Source organism: Thalassophryne amazonica, chromosome 22 (assembly GCF_902500255.1).
Source record: "Thalassophryne amazonica chromosome 22, fThaAma1.1, whole genome shotgun sequence".
In the NCBI taxonomy this organism is placed as follows: Eukaryota; Metazoa; Chordata; class Actinopteri; order Batrachoidiformes; family Batrachoididae; genus Thalassophryne; species Thalassophryne amazonica.
In genome coordinates this window covers 23780532-23800625 of record NC_047124.1, presented here as the reverse complement: position 1 = coordinate 23800625, position 20094 = coordinate 23780532, and the positions used below count along the sequence as shown (strand labels likewise).

The following is a 20094-nucleotide window of genomic DNA, read 5'->3' as shown; positions in this document are numbered from 1 at the left end:
GTGAAGTTAATAATAATAATACATTTATATGGCACCTCTTATCCAAAGTGCCATAAATAAGCATGAAACATTGGTCAGATTTTGATACTAATCAGTATACAAGATCATTTTAGTTCTGTTTGTGTGTAATTTAAAGTCAAAATAATAAAAATAAATATAATAATAACAACAATACATTTATATTGCACCTTTTATCCAAAGTGCTTTACAATGATGCCTCACATTCACATAAAATACTGGACAGATTTTATTAATCCACAAGATCGTTTTAGTTGTGTAATTTAAAGTCAAAAGAAAACTATTTCTAATAATTATATGAATAATAATGCTGTTATACTGCACCTTTTATCCAAAATGCTTTACAATAATGCCTCACATTCACATAAAATACTGGTCAGATTTTGATATCAATCTACAAGATCGTTTTAGTTTTGTTTTTGTGTAATTTAAAGTCAAAAGAAAACTATTTCTAATAATTATATGAATAATAATGCTGTTATACTGCACCTTTTATCCAAAGTGCTTTACAATGATGCCTTACATTGACATAAAATAAGTATGAAACACTGGTCAGATTTTGATGTTAATCTATATACAAGATAATTTTAGTTTTATTTTGTGTAATTTAAACGCTAGTAATAATAACAATAATCATAATACACTTATATTGCACCTTTTTATCGAAAGTGCTTTACAATGGTGCCTCACATTCACATGAAATAAGTATGAAACACTGGTTTTAGTTTTATTTTTGTGTAATTTCAAGTCAAAAGAAAAATATTTACAATAATAATAATAATAATGCCTTTACACTTCACCTTTTATCCAAAGTGCTTTACAATGATGCCTCACATTCTCATAAAATAAGCATGAAACACTGGTCAGATTTTAATGTTAATCTATTTACAAGATAATTTTAGTTTTGTGTTTGTGTAATTTAAACTCTAATAATAATACATTTATACAACACCTTTTATCCAAAATGCCTTACAATGATGCCTCACATTCACCAAAAATAAGCATGAAACACTTGAATGGCTTCGTGTAGCCGTGCTTAAGGTACTGTAGAATTTTGATAAAAATATTGAGCAAATCAGCACCCTAATTAGCAAATACTTAAATGATAAATCTGTGTCAACTCAATACATTACAGAGACTTGATCTTGATACCAGACGTATCACTATATATCTAATATACACACACCAGCCCAACCTAAAATAAAATGTAATCAGTACATCTTCTTCCCAATGTTACCTATGGTGTGAGTATCAAGTCTCTACAATGTATTATTTTCAGAAGATTTAAAAAAAAAATCATCTTCATTAATATGCACATATAAGGACAAGACAACCATAAAATATAATCACATCATGTCTTTCCCAGGAGGTACCCATGGAGTAAGTATCAAGTGCCTATCGCTTATTAATATTGAGTTATCATGTTCACAACAATGTGTTCACACACAAATAAGTAGACAGAGACAAGCACAGTTTAGAGAAGACGTCCACTAACCTTAACTTTCTTGCCTTCGATATCCAGCGTCCGGACGGTGAAGTCCACCCCGATGGTGTTCTGCTGTCTCTCAGTGAAAACCCCTGATTTGAAATTCTGAACCACACACGTTTTCCCCACGTTCGAGTCTCCAATGAGGATGATCTTGAAGAGAAAGTCGAAGGAGTCGTCGTGTTCAGGTCCTGGGTTGTACATGGTGGAGGTGCGTGGGACCAGCGGCGTGGAGGAGGGGCACGAGTTCTTCCCAAGTTTGACCTTTTGACCCAAGACCAACTTTGCGAGCCCAAAATGAAATTCAATCCAGAAACGCTTTGCTGCTGATGCTGCAAAGCTGCTGTTGGGGATTTGGGTTCGATGCCTGCATTCTGTCTGACCCGGTGACCCCGGTCAGACCTCCTTGTAGCTTCTTCTCATCTACTGCTCCACTTTATGACTCGGAAAAACACATCGGATATCAGCAGATCCTGTTTTCCCAACCTTTGCATCAACTCAATAAAAAACAAACGTGTTCTTCAGATGGAAAAATCGCTGTTTGTCTGTAAATCGAGAATGTTGTTCAATCCACCTGCTGCTCCTCGCAGCAGGAGTGGGTTTTTCTTTTCTCTCTCTCAGCAGCTGTTCCTGTTCTCACTCTCTCTCACCTGTGGAAACAAGAGAATCTCACCCTACCTGTTCTCATAAAAAGGAGCCTGGCCACAGTGCAACTGTGGAATGCTGGGAAATGCAGTCTTTTTTGTACTTGTTGCTCTTATGAATGGGAGTTGTTGAAACCACAGGCATCAGAAGAGGATATTTACATTCAGTCTATGGCTAAAAACACAACGTAATACTAGCATTTTAAAATGTGATCTATATCCTCAGTATCATAAAACCCGTCTGGCTATGGAGGAGCTAAAATTACATAAATGGACTTTTTTCATATTTCTCCATCCGTTCATCTATACATGTATTTATTTATATATTTCTGCATTTATTAATTTGTGTATTTCTACATTTAACTTTTTTGCGCATTTTGAAATGTATTCATTTATGTATTTCTGCATTTATATGCATATTTTGACATTTATGAATGTGTATTTCTACATTTATTTATTTACATATTTCTACATTTATTTATTTTTTCACACATTTTGAAATGTATTTATTTGTGTATTTCTACATTCATTTATTCATTTTGACATTTATTAATTTGTGTATTTCTACATTTATTTATTTACATTTTTCTACATTTATTACGTTGTGCATTTTTATATTTATTTACATATTTCTACATTTATTAATGTGTGTATTTCTTTATTTGTTTACATGTTTTGACATTCATCAGTTTGTGTATTTCTAGATTTATTTATTTAAGTATTTCTTCATTTATTAATGTGTGTATTTCTCCATTCATTTGTGTATTTCTACCTGTATTTATTTATTTATTTTTTTTGTTTTTTTGTTTGCTTATTTATAATACAGTTTATACATTTATAAATATATTAAGTGACATTTAATAGATAAAAATATTCTTGGTTCTAATGCATAATTTTCCACAAATTTATTGACTACAAAAATTTAAGTTAGTCCCCATAAAATGTTTGCATTCATCAGTAACATACAGATGATTTATGGTTTGTTGCATAGCATTTAAAAAAAAAAAAAAAAAAAAAAAAAAAAAAATATATATATATATATATATATATATATATATATATATATATATATATATATATATATATATATAGCCATAGACTGAATGTAAATATCCTCTTATGATGACAATTGTGTTTTATATATATATATATATATATATATATATATAAAACACAATTGTCATCATGATCATGATCTTGATCATCATCATCATCATCATCATCATCATTATTTTCAGTACTGAACTGAGCTACACTGACATCTAGTGGTGAAGCTAAGGGAATATTTTGTGATAAAATGAGCGGTTGACAATCTTTTTCTTTGGTTAACCCCACGAAAATCAAACATCGGGCCCTTTCAAAAACAATGATTATTTGTCCAAATGTTAGGAACTTTAATATACATTTAAACAAAAAGGAGCTCCAATTTCCTATTTGCTCTAATTTGCTGACTAATATTGACAGACATACAGGTAGATGTTAGATATTTTGACATTAATAGATTACATTGTTTTTGTATTCAACACAAACTTTAGCTGAAGCTTGCGTTAGCTGTAGAACAATATTTTTTTCTTCTGAATTCTGGACCACAGAAACTTCACCAACCCCCCGTTTTATTGCTAACTTACTCTTAGAACACTTACACACAGTGTTTGGGCTCATTATCTAATATTACTACCAAACATGTCAGAAAATGTGAGCACATCACATGTGCTACGCTGGTGCTAACTGCTAATATTAGCAAAGTAAAGCTAGTTAACATTAAGCCTTAAGTGACATAATATATACATATTTTACCAAAGGCCCTACTGCTTGATTGGTATTGTTTAATTAATTACTGCTAATTTTATTTATGAAGCATATACTGTACAAATAAAAACCAAAAACTGAGCAATAAAACCACATGCAAATTAAAATAAATATCCAGAGGCAGGAACGAGACAAAAACAGACATCCCAAACAAACCAAACATTATCACATAAAATAATAATAATAATAAGAAAAATTTAGAACAATTTTGGCCTTAAGACTTTTAGAAACAGCCAATTTCTGTCTGCCTCTTTAAATGGAAAGAAACTGCTGTTTGCCACGCCCCCTCTCTCTGAACTTACCTCAAACAACGTGGGCGTGTCTTACATAGCACAAGTGCTGTGTTCAAAACCTTCGGAACGTCGGAAATTCTGTTGTCAAGCTCAGCCGGAATTTTTGCAAGGAAACACGTGAGGAAATTGAGCAACCCGAGGTATCCAAGTTGACGTCACAGCCACGGCAGCTGCATTTTGCTGATTAGACAACAATGTTACAAATGTTGAAAATGCATCTTTAAAATGAAATTGTAACAAGACATTACTGCTATATGTAATATATTCACATTGTATGTAAAATTAGTTAAGTTAGCAGCATTACACATCAGCAAAAACATCTTTGACAATCTCATTTAGCCCAAAAGATACCATTAGCCTAGCTCTTCTGTGGCTAAGAAGTTGATCCATATCTGCTAGAGGTGGGCGATACCGGGAGTTTTGGTAGTGATCCGATACCAAGTATATACAGGCCCAGTATCGCCGATATCGATACTGATACTTTTTCATATGTAAGCTTCATAGATCCAAAGGATCCAAAAGACCTAGGATAGAATTTCGCCAAACATTGTACGTGACAATAAAATACTTTATTACCACAATCAACATTTTTGTTTAAAAAAATATCACAGGTAGAGGGATGACAAACCACAATACAAGGCTGTGCTTCTCTGTGTTGTGTGACACAGTGCAGTGCTGCTCTTACAGACAGAGAGTAGACTTTGATGAATCTGCGTGCGCAGCAATCAGTGTGTGCGGGAGAGAAAAAAAGCTTGAGTATTGATCTTTTTACACGAGAATCGTTCAATATCAATACCAGCGCTGGTATCGATATTATCGATATTAGGATCAAACTGCCCACCTCTACTATCTGCCTCTGAGGTAATCTCATGAAGGCACTTTTTCCAGTAGGGATTTTTTTTTTTTTTTTTTTTTTTTTTTTTATGTCAGGCCTTTCCAAGCGGACATAAGTGCAGAAATGGACTTTTATGTCATCGAAATCAAAAGTAAAAAAAAAAAAAAAAGTGCATCCACATGGATAACCACAAAACTGCAGGCTTTTGTATTGTTTATAATGAACACCCACAATTCTGACTTAACTAAAAAGGTATAAAAAATGATTTTGCACTATTGTGCACTTTTAAATACCTATTGGTTATCTAAATATTCAAGTACAAAATTCTATGTTGAAATTGCTATTATTTTTACGCTTACTGTTTGGTATAAAAAATACCCCTGCTGAAGCAAGAGTCACTATATCCACTCGAAAACGCTCATTTAAATTTATTTAAAATTACTGATGCGTGGCATTTAAATTAGTGCCGCTAAAAGCACGTGGTCAGTGTGTGCGCCAGCTGTGCCGATACCTGTATTTCCGACTGCCCCTGAAGGTGGCACAGGGTGACGTCACGGTGACGTCGTGTGCGGATTGGTGCCCTGCTGGGGGGATCGAGGGTCTGTCGAGGCGTTCAACCTGCGTGGGACAGAAAGAGCTTTAAAAGCATCATCATGCAGCGGCACGCGGTGATCGTGGTGGCGGATAAAACCACTCTGAAACGGCCTTTTATTTTCTTAAACGCTGTCAACATGGTAGGTCCGACTGTTTGTTTCTGGGCGCATTTTAAGACAAGAGGCCTGCATTTGATTGACCTTTATAAGCTGTTTATATCCCAATAAATACCTCGTTTTCTTTCGGGTACTGTTAAATCGACGTGCAGTTTATAATTAAGATAAATATGACGTGATTATTCATCTAAATCAGACATGTTAGACGTCTCAAAGTGTGTGATGTCAATGCATTTGAAAAGTTGCAGTGTCTGCAATTAGAATTAAATATGCATCAAGGAGGCGGGACTCAAGCCAGAAATGTGCATCCAAACATAACAGCTGCAATATAAATAAATAAATAATAATAACAGTAATAATCACTCACTCACTCATCTTCAACCGCTTTCCCCAATTAAGTGTAGCTGTAATAAAAATAACTATAATAATAATAACAACAACAACAACAACAAGAGCAGTCAGATTTCTGGCATCCGCCAAACCGGATCACCTCCAAAATTCAGTGGAGTCTTCCGTGCCCTAGTATCTATCTGTGGTACAAATTTGGTGAGAAACCGTGAAATAGTTTTGACATAATCGTTCAATGCCAACATAAAGTGAAATCTTGATTCCGGATCCGGATCACCTTAATAATTTAATGGAGTCTTCCATGGCCTAATATCTATCTGTGGTGAAAATTTCATTGAAATCTGTGCAGTAGTTTTGACGTAATCCACTAACAGACAGACAAATAAATACAAAATAAATTAATAAGCAGTGATGATTTTATTACATCCTTGGCAGTCGTAATAATAATAATAATATAATAATAATAATAATACTTATTATTATTGTTATTATTATTATTAGTAGTAGTTGTTGTAGTAGTAGTGGTATTATGCCCCATTGCACCATAATAATAACAATAATAATAGTAATGATAATAATAACAACAATAATAGTAATGATAATAACAACAATTGTATAATATATAATATGTTGTTATTATTATGCCCATAGGGACATAATAATAACAGTAATAATAGTAATGATAATAATAACAATTGTATATCTATAATATATTGTTATTACTATGTCCATAGCGACATAATAATAACAATAATAATAATAGTAATGAGAATAATAACAACAATTGTATAATAAATAATATATAGTTATTACTATGCCCATAGGGACATAATAATAACAATAATAATAGTAATGATAATAATAACAATAATAATAATGATAATAACAACACAATTGTATAATATATAATATATAGTTATTACTATGCCCATAGGGACATATTAATAACAATAATAATAATAGTAATGATAATAATAACAATAATAATAATGATAATAACAACACAATTGTATAATATATAATATATAGTTATTACTATGCCCATAGGGACATAATAATAACAATAATAACAGTAATGATAATAATAATAGTAATTAGAATAATAACAACAATTGTATAATATATAATATATAGTTATTACTATGCCCATAGGGACATAATAATAACAATAATAATAATAGTAATGATAATAATAACAATAATAATAATGATAATAACAACACAATTGTATAATATATAATATATAGTTATTACTATGCCCATAGGGACATAATAATAACAATAATAACAGTAATGATAATAATAATAGTAATGAGAATAATAACAACAATTGTATAATATATAATATATTGTTATTACTATGCCCATAGGGACATAATAATAACAATAACAATAATAATAATAATAATAATAATAATAATAATAATAATAATATATTAATTGTTATTATGGCCATAATAATTGTATAGTAAGTCCCTTTGGCTGCTCCCTTGTTTTTTCACTTGGGGTCGCCACAGCAAATCTAAGATGGACTTGCACGTTGGCACAAGTTTTACACCGGATGCCCTTCAAACTCCACATCATGTGGAGAAATGTGGCAGGGGTGGGGTTTGAACCAGGAACCTTTTGCACTGAAACCAAAGTGCACAAGTCACTTTGCCACCAATCCTGGATCACTAGTAATAATTGTACAATATATAATAATATATTATTATTATGCCCCATAGGGCAATAATAATAATAGAAAATGTATAAATAAAACGTACTTGTGATGAATACACTCTGATCAGTTTACAGCAAATCATCACTTTTACAGCCAGTTTTCTTGAGACGAGTCAACAGATGGATGCATAAACTTCATTTCAGTCAAACTGACAATGAATATCAGTTAAGACACATCGGATGCAGTACTATACACTGTCTATAGTGGGGAGTAGGCAGCTCTCAAAAAGTGAGTGTGCAAGAAGGAGACAAGTGAGGGAAGCCACCAAGACACCCAGAAGAGTTATTGTGGTTGTGATTGGAGAGAACGTGCAGAGGACAGGTTTTGCGTGTTCATGGCTGAATGGAAATCCACTGTTGAAAATTTACAATCCAAACTCAAACAAACTACTTCTTTATTTCTCGGGCACATTTTTTGCTTGCAGAAAAAAACAAAAGTTGTGGGGTTTTTTTTTCTGTCTTTCTTTGCAAGGCGCTGTGCTTTTTCATGCTGGCGATGACGGTGGCCGGTCACAGAGACCTCTTACAAGCCGGCAAAGTAAGGCTCATTCTGCCGACATTATATAGCTTCTAGTGGAAAGTTCCAAAAGAGTCACGAGGCACGACTGTCACGTGGTCCCAAAAAACTAAGTGTTTGATTTTCCCACAGCTGGTGTCCAGTGTTTCCGTGCTGATTCTGTACGTGTTGGAAATCGGCTGCCTGCTGCTGTCTGTGGTCGGTGTGTGTGGAGCCTGTAAGGAAAAGAGATGGTGTCTGATGCTGGTAAAATATGATATTTATTTTGTTATCATATTGATTTTAGTTCCTGCTTTGTGTGCTATGAAGATTTTACTGCGACAGTAGAGGCCACCCAGAGATTGAAACCTCCTGCATCGTCTCTTATGAAGGAACAGTATGAAACATGGTCTAACAAGCTCTACGAGGTCTGTCCAAAAAGTATCGGATCTTTTTATTTTTTGCAAAAACCATATGGATTTGAATCACGTGTGATTGTATCAGCCAAGCTTGAACCTTCGTGCGCATGCGTGAGTTTTTTCACGCCTGTCGGTCGCATCATTCGCCTGTGAGCAGGCTTTGTGTGAGCACTGGTCCACCCCTCTCGTCGGATTTTTATTGCGAATAAAATGTCTGAACGATTTGGAGCTTTGCTGCATCAAATTTTTCCAGAAACTGTGAGAGACCTCCAGGTGGACACCATTGGGAAAATTCAGATGGCTTTCAGGGACGATTTTATGGGGATTACACAGATTAAGGAGTGCTCCAGCCGGTTTAAAGACCGCCCACAGCATCTGAGAGTGCGGCGCACTCCGAGTGCCGATCGACAGGCTGACACCCTGCTGAAACAACCAGATCATTTCCAACGTGAAGGCTTTGTTGATCCGGGATGTCGTCTGACTTCCACAAAAAAGGCAGAAGGCGTGGACATCAGCACTTTTTCGGCACATTCCACTGTTATAGGAGTTTTTTTCATGGAAAGAGAAGCGGAGGGATGTGCCACGGAGCCGCTCATGGCGTGGGACAAAACCACCTCCGTGTTGGTCTCACAGGACGGCTTTCAGATGGCTCAGATGGCTCTCGGTGGGTTTTCAGTCGTGTGACTATCCGAGAAATTGCGCATGAGCTGGACATGCCGCAACATGTCCTGTGAGGCTTCATCACGCCGTTGTTTTGCGCCATGTGGCTCCGCCGCAACGCGCGGAATTCCTCCGCTCCTCTTTCCATGACAAAAACTCCTGTAACAGTGGAATGTGCCATTCATTTCTAAACTGGACGCTGTCTTGATCCGGGACATTGTCTGACTAGGACAGAAATTGCGGAAGACGTGGACATCAGTACTTTTTCGGCACATTGAGACAGACGTGCGGAGGAATTCCACACGTTGGGACGTTTTCGCATGGCGCAAACCAGAGACCTTGTGACCTCAGCTACGAGCGGACGCATCGACAATGAAGGTGGAGAACATGGTCCACTCTGACTCCATGTCTCCAACCTCCCCCAGGATCTGGGAGAAGCTCTCCCGGAGTTGAAAACCACGCTGACAGAAGGTTCCACCAGTCGTTCCCAGCAGACCCTCACGATACGTTTGGGCCTGCCAGCTCTGACCGGCTTCCTCCCCTCCCAGCGGATCCAACTCACCACCAGGTGGTGATCGGTCGACAGCTCTGCCCCTCTCTTCACTCGAGTGTCCAAGACACGTGGCCGAAGGTCAGATGATACGACTACAAAGTTGATCATCGACCTCCGGCTCAGGGTGTCCTGGTGCCACGTGCACTTATGGACACCCTTGTGCTCGAACATGGTGTTCATGATGGACAAACTGTGACTAGCACAGAAGTCCAACAAGTGAACACCACTCGGGTTCAGATCGGGGAGGCCATGCTTTCCCAATCACCCCCCTCCAGGTCTCACTGTCGCCGCCCACGTGGGCATTGAAATCCCCCAGGAGAACAATGGAGTCCCCAGTTGGAGCGCTATCTAGTACCCCTCCCAGGAACTCCAAGAAGGTCGGGTACTCTGCGCTGCCGCTTGGCCCGTAGGCCGAGACAATGGTGAGAGACCTGTCCCCAACCCGAAGGCATATGCTTATTCAATCCTACCTCTTCTCCTGTAACATAATATAATACTCTTTTAAACTATTTTGCAACTAGATGTATGTACAAAAACTATGAACATCTCATGAGTATACATATGGACATAGGTGCATATTTACATTTTACTCAACTCAACCTTTATTTCTAAAGCACGTTTAAAACGGAAGCAGTCGACCAAAGTGCTGTACATGATAGAAAAATGGGCACCAAATTACCCCCAATCATAAAAAAATGAATTAAAAATAACATGTAAACATACAATAATAAAACTGCAACAGGCCATAAAACAAATAAAACACAAAGTAAAATAAAGAGGAAAAAGTAGTAAAAAAAAAATAGAGATGCTCATTTAGGAAACACCAGAGAAAAGAATTAAGTTTTTTAAAGAGGATTTAAAAGTCTCGAGGGACAGGGATGATCTAATATTGTGAAGGGAAGACTCAACCTTTGACCTTTTGACCCTAAAGCCAACAGTCTTCTTGGAGGCAATATACACAACTCACACATCAAGTTTGGTCACAGTTGGGCAGTTACAATAGAAGTTATTGCACTCACAAAATTTTTACACAGTTCAGTTTAGTTACCTTTTGACCACCAAATCAACATGTTTCTTGGGGTCACCATGCCCAACACACATACCAAGTTTGGTGATAATCAGGCAATTAGGAAAGAAGTTATTGCCCTCACAAAAATTGTAGAATGTACACCCCATTGACCTTGACCTTTTGACCACAAAATGAATAGGATTCCTGTGTAATGCAGATATCAAGTTTTGCAACTGAACTTATCTCACTATTGCAATAGTGCAGATTCCTGAAATCGTCAACCTGCTCTGTGTTCAGCGACGTCGCCCTCGTTCCGCCACACGGCGATGCAAAATCTCCGCAAAAAAAACAAAAAAAAACACCCTGTTTTATTATGTGTCGATTAATTTCTGTGCAGTTTGCAGCTGGGATGGCAGCAGCCAGCCAAACGATGATCGTGAAAACAGCACTTAGCTACCAACACATCTACGAGGTAAAGCTGTATTTGACGATATTGTGAAAACCTGCAGTGATTAAAAATTGGCTTAAAAAAAATTGCTGTCAAAGTGATTTTTTTTTTTCTCTTTCTCTCTCTTCAGACAGGTGTGGCTCGTGAGGAGGCAAAGTTGCTCTCAATGATGCCACTAAACGGTGCCAGCAAAGCCAACAGAACCTTGCTGTACGGGATCCAAGCACATGTATGCTGCCGTTAATAATAATATGACATAAAACCCCCTTTGCATTAGTGTTTCTGTATTAGAATTTTAAGGACGTCACAAATATCTAAGGGGCAGTAAGTCAGGATTCTTACCGCTGTGCTGTGTTAGTTATAGTCCACGGGCCAAGCAGCTTTTCTGTACCACCTAACGGGACTAAACGACGCTTAGAATCCAACCTCAGTGTACCATGGCCTACACAAAGATGTATGATAGCCATCACAAGATAGTAGGGGTCAATGAAGGGTTACACAAAGGTCAAAATTTAAAGATGCTCCAATCATATTGAGAAATATACCACATTATTTGTCTGATCATAACAATTCCAAAAAGGTATAGTTTGGACTAACTATGACTAATCTACCCTTTTGAAAAGGCAGGGCAGGTAGGGGTCATATGATGAATTACACAGGGGTCAAAATTAAAAGATGCTCCAATCAAATTGAAAACTATATCACATAACTCGTCTGATCACAGAGATTCCAAAAAGGTATAGTTTGGACTATCTATGACTGAATGTTCTGGAGTTATGGGGCAAAAACAGCAAAAATGGTGACAAAGGTCAATTTTAGTTTGTACAAAGGTCAAAAGTTAAAGTTGTAGGCAGACAAAGTCCTCCAGAACAGCTGCACCTAACAGTGTCACTCAAAGCAGCCACACCCCTAATTATGTATAATTTTATGGATTAAAAAAATTTTAAACGAAGCAGACTCTGTAGAGTTGTCATAGAGGGGAAAACCAGCTCTAGAATCCAAAACTTTTGTGTTGACATTTTAACATGGGCTTCTATGGGAACCTGTTCCTTTCTGGAGCCGGTCAAGGAGTTGCAACTTTTTTCTTCCAGGTATGCCTCGTTTGGGACTGTCGATGCTTACTGCATGGATGTACCACACAGATTCCAGACTCGTTCATTGGACAGATCTAAGAGAATACAAGAGCTCAAATGTTCGCATCTGTGACATATGTCACAGAAGTCTAAAACAAGCCATTTTAGAACTAAAATTTGCTTAAAGTAGGGCAGTTTCATCACATGCAGTGAAAGAACTGTGGGATTTGCATGAGATTTAGCGTGAAACCCCAACTGAGATTTAACCATAAGCACCTATTTGGCACGATAGGACCCCTTTAAGTTGTTCCCAAGCGTAACGTTTGCTAGATAGATTTGCTGGTTTATTCAGTTTCACACCCACATAAAATAACTATCTTTGAGGTTTAGATACAAGCAGCTACAACAGATGGGCATTAAAAGCAACTCAATTAAAAGCCGTGATTACGAGACATGATTTTAACACAAAGGAGATTAAGCTTCTTCTTGCTGTTTGCTCTGGTTGTAGTATCTGTGACTCCATGCTGTCTGTTTGTTGTGTAATATGTTGTATAATGCACTCTGTGCTGGTTTATTTGTTGCTGATTGAGGGATTTTGACTTTTGTTCATCATTGATTGTGTATTTGTTGCCACAGTTTAAGTGCTGCGGTCTTGTTGAAGGATATAAAGACTGGGGCTCCAGCCTTCCGTCCTCCTGCCTCTGTGAATATCCAGCAAAATGTGTAAGTACAACAAATACAGCTGCCCCCCCCCCCCCCCCCCCGGAACTTTTGCATTATAGATTAAAGCGGTCATATTCAACAAGTTTTCATCAAGCTACCAGTGACCAGCTGTGTACAGAAGCGTTGACTGGCTATATACTGGATAAAATGTCTGTGGCGTTACCGCTAACTTTTCTGAAGAGCAGGTCTTCAACTTACCAAGCTAACTAAGGCTAACAGGCGTACACTGGCTCAGGTGGTTGATTAAACCACATTTCATGGACTGGGCTACGGTTCTTGAAGTGAAAGGCTTGAGTGTGGGTATTAAAATTAATAATGACAAATGGTGTTATTAGCATAGTGAACATTACTAAGCTATCAGTACCTGCTAATTATTGCTAACAGTGCTAACATACAAATTAAATAATACTAAAATTTCACTCAGTGGAAATAGAGGAGCACAGGTGTTTTTGGTGGTCGGTTAATTCAACTAACTACACAAGAGACACAGATATTTGCAATAATATGTTCAGAAACACCAAACACTGTCCATAGCAGTTAGCGGGCAGTGCTAGCGGCCTCTACTAAAAGGTGGCTGCCTGGACCTGACACGTTAGCTAGGTGTCACTCAAAACGACCACATCCATAATTTTATTTCAGAATTTTTTCATAACTTTATGGCTTAAAATAGCTTAAATTGTCTAGTTAAATGAAAAAAAATCACCCTGAATGAGAAATTAGCTATAGATGCAAAATTGTTTCTCTTTTTTTTTGGTCTTTTTACCAGGCTGTATACATGGTTATTTCTGCCGTGACGTTTGACATTTTGACATGGGGTTCTTTGGAGATTGGCTCACTTTGGGAGACAACCTCAAGTGTCCATTCAAGGAACTGCAAGTTTTAGCACTTCTGTGTTTGTATCGTCTTTCCGCTAGCAGATATTAAAGTTGATAGGCAAGAATACATTAGACACACGATGGCAATGCAGTTTTTAAATATACATATTTAGAGATGTCTCAGACATGACCTGCTTCTGAATCAGTTAGCTACCTAGCTCTTTAGGTAGACAGCTAGTTAGCTAGCTAGCTAGATAGCATCACTTAGGGCTGTTGCAGCTAAAAGAATTATGGGTAATCAAATGGTCTGGAGACTATTTAATGTGCAGCTTTCTCAACTTGCAACTTCGTCGGTGCGGTAAGAGGAAAGAAGCAGATTGGTTGTCTTTCCCACTTTCTAGTAATTAGCATCCAAGTTTGGTGACAAGCGGCACAGCCACGGGAGCTGAGAGAATGAGAAAACGATATCAGACTATTGTCCATTGAAATATGGGCATTGAGTAATATTTTATGTACTGTGCATTTATGAATTTTACTGCAAAAGAAAAAGAAAGCAAAAGAGATGGTCAAGCCAAGTACGTGGTGAATGGGGTCTGTGAGAGAAAGATGGTGTTTCTACACAAAAATTGGCTAACCTTTAATTTTCTGATTGCCCGACAGCGGTTATATTCTAAAACTCAAATGGTCCACACAGCCCTGCAGGAAGGATTTAGTATGAATGTAGCTAAGCAGACACTTGTTCATTCTCTCTCAACATATGTGGTTTTAACATTATACATAACTACTTTTCTTTCACCTCCAAACCGTAAGTGACAACTGCAGCTTGGTGAAAATATGTTTAATATGATCAGTTTAACTTATACAAAACAATACAGATAATTGAACATCACTTTAGTCATGTACTATGAGTGTAATATATTGTAATAATATGAAATACTCCTCAACAGATTCGGCTACGGGGCAGCGCTACACTCGGAGCTCCAAAGAACCAGTATGTTTATCAGGAGGTAAAAAATAAATACATAAATATTGTTTTTTAAGTCTATGTAAGGAAACCATGACCAGTGAGAATCTGTATATGTTACCAACTATTAAGTTGAATTTGTTGTTCGCAGCCTTGCCTACCTATCTATGTTTCTGCACTAAAGCGTGGGTTTTCTTTGGCGATGGGTATTAAATTTGGAAGCGGAGTCTTTTGGGTAGGTAATTGTGTATGTTTGTTTATTTAGAAATGTATGGTGGCTGAGAGAGGCCACAAATTAAGAAAAGTCAAGAATGCTCAACTATTCAGTGCAATGCAAATAAAATAATAAAATGTAAAAAAAAAAATATAGCTACCTTTAAGCTACAGTGTGTAGGATTTTATTAGATTAGATAGAACTTTATTGAGCCATTGAGAAGACTCAGTCAGGGAAATTGAGGTTCCAGCAGCATTGTGTAGCAGCACACAGGGTAAGAAGCACACAGAGTATCAAAAGTGAAAGCAAAAAAGAAAAACAGTTTGAAAATATAAATATAAATACACAATATAAATACCAGACATAATAATCAATACTAGTTTAATGGCTACTACTGTGAATCTCATTCCCGACCTCTGTCTTCCTGTTACTCCTCCTTGTACGTTGAGTTGAGGATGCAGATTGTGTTATGCCATCACCGGTCACAATTTTGTTTCTGTTCCAAGTTTTTGCTTCAGTTCTTTGATAGGGGTGTACACTCACCAGCCACTTTATTAGGTACACCTGTTCAATTGCTTGTTAACACAATTAGCTAATCAGCCAATCACATTGCAGCAACTCAACACATTTAGGCATCTAGATGTGGTGAAGATGACTTGCTGAAGGTCAAATTGAGCATCAGAATGGGGAATAAAGGAGATTTAAGTGACGTTGAACATGGCATTTTTGTTGGTGCCAAACAGGCTGGTCTGAGTATTTCAGAAACTGTTGACCTACTGGGATTTTCACACACAACCATCTCAAGGGTTCACAGAGAATGGTCCAAAAAAGAGAAGACATCCAGTGAGTGTCAGTTGTGTGGGCGAAAATGCCTTGTTGATGTCAGACGTCAGAGGAGAAGGGGCAGGCTGGTTGAATAGGCGACTGCATGACGCCATCATGTCACTATGGACCAACATCTCTAAGGAATGTTTCTAACACCTTGTTGAATCTATGCCACAAAGAATTAAGGCAGTTCTGAAGGGGGTCCAACCCGGTACTAGCAAGGTGTACCTAATAAAATGGCCGGTAAGTTGTGTATATACTAATGAACAGATGGTGATGAATGCTATATTTCAGTTCTACAAAAAAAAAAAAAAAAAAAAACCTAAATCCTACATACTGTCACTTTAAGAGTGAAATAAAGTACATACCTCTACTTGCTCAGCTCAACTGACCAGGTAGAGATTAAGATAATAAAGCGCCACGATGCGCTGATTTGTTCTTCTGTTGTTTGTACTTCCATTGTGTTGTGGAGCTTTGCTGCGCTTCTGTTTTCTGTATCATAATTTGGAATTGTAACTTCTCTCAGCCACCGTAGCAGAAACACTCAAGTACGCAATATAGATTGTTGCACTAGTCGATTTACAATTTCACTACCACTTGTAACGTTGGCGCGCACGGCAGCGTGCCAGTAACGTATCGCGCGTTTGTTCCCAGGTGGTCTTACTCGTCATGAGCATCAAGCTGATGGTGCAGATCAAACGGAAACAGGAGTTCATGGCTCTTCTACACACAAACAGATTCGTCCCCGGTGCCTTCTAGTCACCCAGTAGGTTTTTGTAACCATTATCAAATGTACTTTGTTTGAATTTGCACATGTAAACTTGCGCTATATGCATCATACTGTAACTTGGCTAATTTGTTCTGTAGGATCATAACTGATTTTTATCTTAAAATGTTAATGCATGTACATAACTGATGTTGAAAGTAACCTACATGCATAGATCAGCTTGCAAATCTTAATTTTACATATATATATATCTATAAATATATTTGCTTCTGCCCCTCCAGCTATTTAAGAAACAAAACAAAACATGCACTTCAGTAGTTTAATAATCACATTTTTTCGCACGCTTTTGTCATAAGCGTCATTTTTCCGTGTGATGTATTTTTACACTGCCGTGCAAAAGTTTAAGGCATGTATAATAAGTCTCAAACATGAAAACAGAAAAAAAGAAAAACAAGCTGCAAATGATGTAATATTTAGCAATAAAACACGTAAATAAAATGATGATGAAAATTGATGGTTTCTGCATATTTAGCACTGGACAAAATTTTTACAAAAATAATGAAAAGTTCCCAAATATATCAAAACAAATATAAATGCATGCCCTATTTTTTTCCTTTAAAATATATCATTTATTTTATAGGTGGTTGGTTGTAATTCAAAGGAAAATGGGGTTCTGTTTTGTAGGGTTCTGTTATTTTAGTGGTCATTAGCATTAGCATCGACATCATTAGCAACAGTCATTTGCTGCATTCAGAACCCTCAGACGTTCGGAGATTCTGATGTCTAGCTTGGGTAAAAACGCCTTGAACGCTACGTTGGGTTGGAATTTTCGCTCGGAAACGCGTGACAAAATTGAGCAGCTCCAGCTACCCAAATTAACATGACAGCCATGGCTGCCTCCTTTCCAAATGGAGAGTCAACAATGTTTCTAAAGTTGGAAATACATCTTTAAATAAATTTTTAAGAAGACATTACTGCTATATGTAATGTATTCACATTCTATGTACAATTAGTTAAGTTACAACCGCCACACATCAACAAAAATGTCTAACAATTTCATTTAGCCCAAAAGATAACATTAGCCTAGCTCTACTGTGGTATAAGCTAAGTATCTGAAGACTGAAATTATAAAAACATATTTCAAAAAATCTCTGTGGTTTTCTCATGAACACATTTTTTCCAAATAGGTTTTTTTATGTCGGGTCTGTCCGAATGTCCAAGATTTCTGGATGCAGCATTAGCATTGTCTTTTGCCAGACAGTAGCCTACTTCTACAACAAAATCAAAAAATCTTTTTTTTCCCCAAAGGTTGAAGATCAGGACTGTAACCTGATAAATAATCATATTGTTCATGAAATTAGTTTGTTCATGAAATATAAAATCACATGCCATTCTTGTTAGCAACATTTGGACAATCGCAGCTTGCTTTTTCTGAGAAACCACTGATTTAAAACTAAACAAACAATATTTGAATTCAAGAGTGCCTCAAACTTTTGCACAGGACCAAGGAGTTGGGCTTATTTTAACAAATATTTATTTTAAAGGACTGTGGCAGCCATTTTGATGTTTGTGCTCAGGATACAATTAGGCTAATTTATTAGTGACATACAAACCAAACCATACACTCCTATTTTTTTTTTAACTGTACACTATTAAATTGGAGTTACAGATACTTGAAGTGTTTTGTGGTTGGCAACAGGGCTTCAAACCATATTTTTGTCCTCTGAAATCAGTTCCTTCTGAGCAGAATCTGTATTTTAACATTCCTGGTTTTGGGTTCTAGCTTTAACCACTTGAAATGTCAATCAATGTTCCATGTAAGGTTGTAACATTACGTATCTTTCAGATATAGGCTATATTTTATTGTGTAGTCGACCGCTAATGCCGCAGTTAATACGCTAGGCTATGCTGAGCATAGTGTTCAGGTTAACTAGAGCTAGCTAAGTACATGTTAGCCTGTAACTTCACCAACATTTGGAACACAGAACAATACTGACCTCTACTGGTTGCAAACAGGAGCAACACACCACATTTTACTTAAAAATTGATGACTGCTGGTACATTTCTCTCAGCTACTCAAAACACAAGCTTATTTAAAGCAAAAAAAAAAAAAAAAAAAAAGTTATTAACCAGTTACCATTTTTTTAAAAATAAAGGTTTCTGCTTCTGAGCATTAAAACGAACATAAAGTTTCTGAATTCATTGTTGTCTCCTGGTGATGCTTTGTGTTTCTGGTTTTTGCCTTGGTTATGATAATATGATGTTGTAGGGTTGTTTTAACTCACCAAAATTTTCCAGTTTTTATACAATTACAACTATGGAGGTTGTTGCCTGTTTTCATGTCATGTATTCACATATTGTGGTGAAGTAGTGACATCAGAGTGGCACATGCAAGTAATTTTGAATGTATTAATTTATTTACTTTCAATTAAATATGATTGCTGGATTTTTGTTGATTTTTTTAATATAATATGTCAGAATAAATGAAATCACACTGAACAAAGAACCAACTTAAACAGTTGTTTCAGTTGATAACACCTGAATTAATTAAGTTGTTTTGATTTAACCTTTATTTAACCAGGTAAGTTATTAAAAAAAAATTCTTATTTACAATAACAGCCTGGTGGATAGAGAAAAACACAGAGATAAATCACAAAAGTGGATCAAACAACACACTTTTACAGTATATACAACAGAACAGGTTTACAACTGTAGAATTAGTAAGAAACAATAACATTTTCAGTCATGTTTGAACTTAAGTTAATAAGTTAGATCAACTCTAATTTACAACCTTAAGTTCAAACAACTTAATTCATTTAGATTTTACCAATTTAAACAATTCATTTAAGTTGGTTCAACTATTGTCTTTTTTTTCAGTGTAATACTGTTTGGGGGGGGGGGGGGGGGGGCTGTTTGACTTTACCATTCTGGTTGCATATTTTGCAAAATGGTTAAACCATACCTCATTTAGGTGGAATTAGTGCACGGTTAACCCAAAGGGGTGGTGGGTCGATCCTTGACTGTGTGCTGAAGTCTCCTTGTGCAAGGAGCTCAATCCAAAACTTTGAGTTTCAGGATGCCTAAAATTAAATTAATGATCTTATTTAACATATTTGTGTCCTGCGTCTTAACATCTAAATGCTCTTGAGATCTTTTGTTCACTCAAAAAACTGACTCATTGGATTGGATTTCCAGCTAATAAATATATGTAGTCCCAACTAAATAAAATTAAATTGTCTTGCATGGATGTGATTTTTTTTTTTTTTTTTGAGTTGGGGCTACATATATTTATTAGATGGAAAT

The 20094-nt window shown here is 36.5% G+C and overlaps 2 protein-coding genes across 3 annotated transcripts in view; one reads left to right on the top strand and one right to left on the bottom strand.

Moving 5' to 3' along the window:
• LOC117504048 (ras-related protein Rab-19-like) overlaps nucleotides 1–2185 on the bottom strand; it is a 28016-nt gene extending 25831 nt beyond the window's left edge. Inside the window, exons 1-2 of one of the 2 annotated variants that reach the window (XM_034163406.1) lie at nucleotides 1761–2185; nucleotides 1514–1728 (exon numbers count right to left, since the gene is read on the bottom strand). In XM_034163406.1, the coding sequence (XP_034019297.1) occupies nucleotides 1514–1708 (195 nt within the window). In that variant the 5' untranslated portion in view covers nucleotides 1709–1728; nucleotides 1761–2185. Of the gene's footprint in view, nucleotides 1–1513 lie in introns of both variants that reach the window. The other variant, XR_004558711.1, reaches the window with a different exon arrangement.
• Nucleotides 2186–5634: 3449 nt separating this feature from the next.
• On the top strand, nucleotides 5635–16997 carry LOC117504062 (tetraspanin-8-like). The gene is made up of 9 exons (XM_034163421.1): nucleotides 5635–5819; nucleotides 8338–8403; nucleotides 8515–8628; nucleotides 11400–11474; nucleotides 11581–11679; nucleotides 13160–13246; nucleotides 15009–15068; nucleotides 15177–15260; nucleotides 16719–16997. The coding sequence occupies exons 1-9, from the start codon at nucleotides 5739–5741 to the stop codon at nucleotides 16821–16823; spliced, it is 771 nt and encodes a 256-aa protein (XP_034019312.1). The 5' UTR covers nucleotides 5635–5738; the 3' UTR covers nucleotides 16824–16997.
• The last annotated feature ends 3097 nt before the right edge of the window (nucleotides 16998–20094 follow it).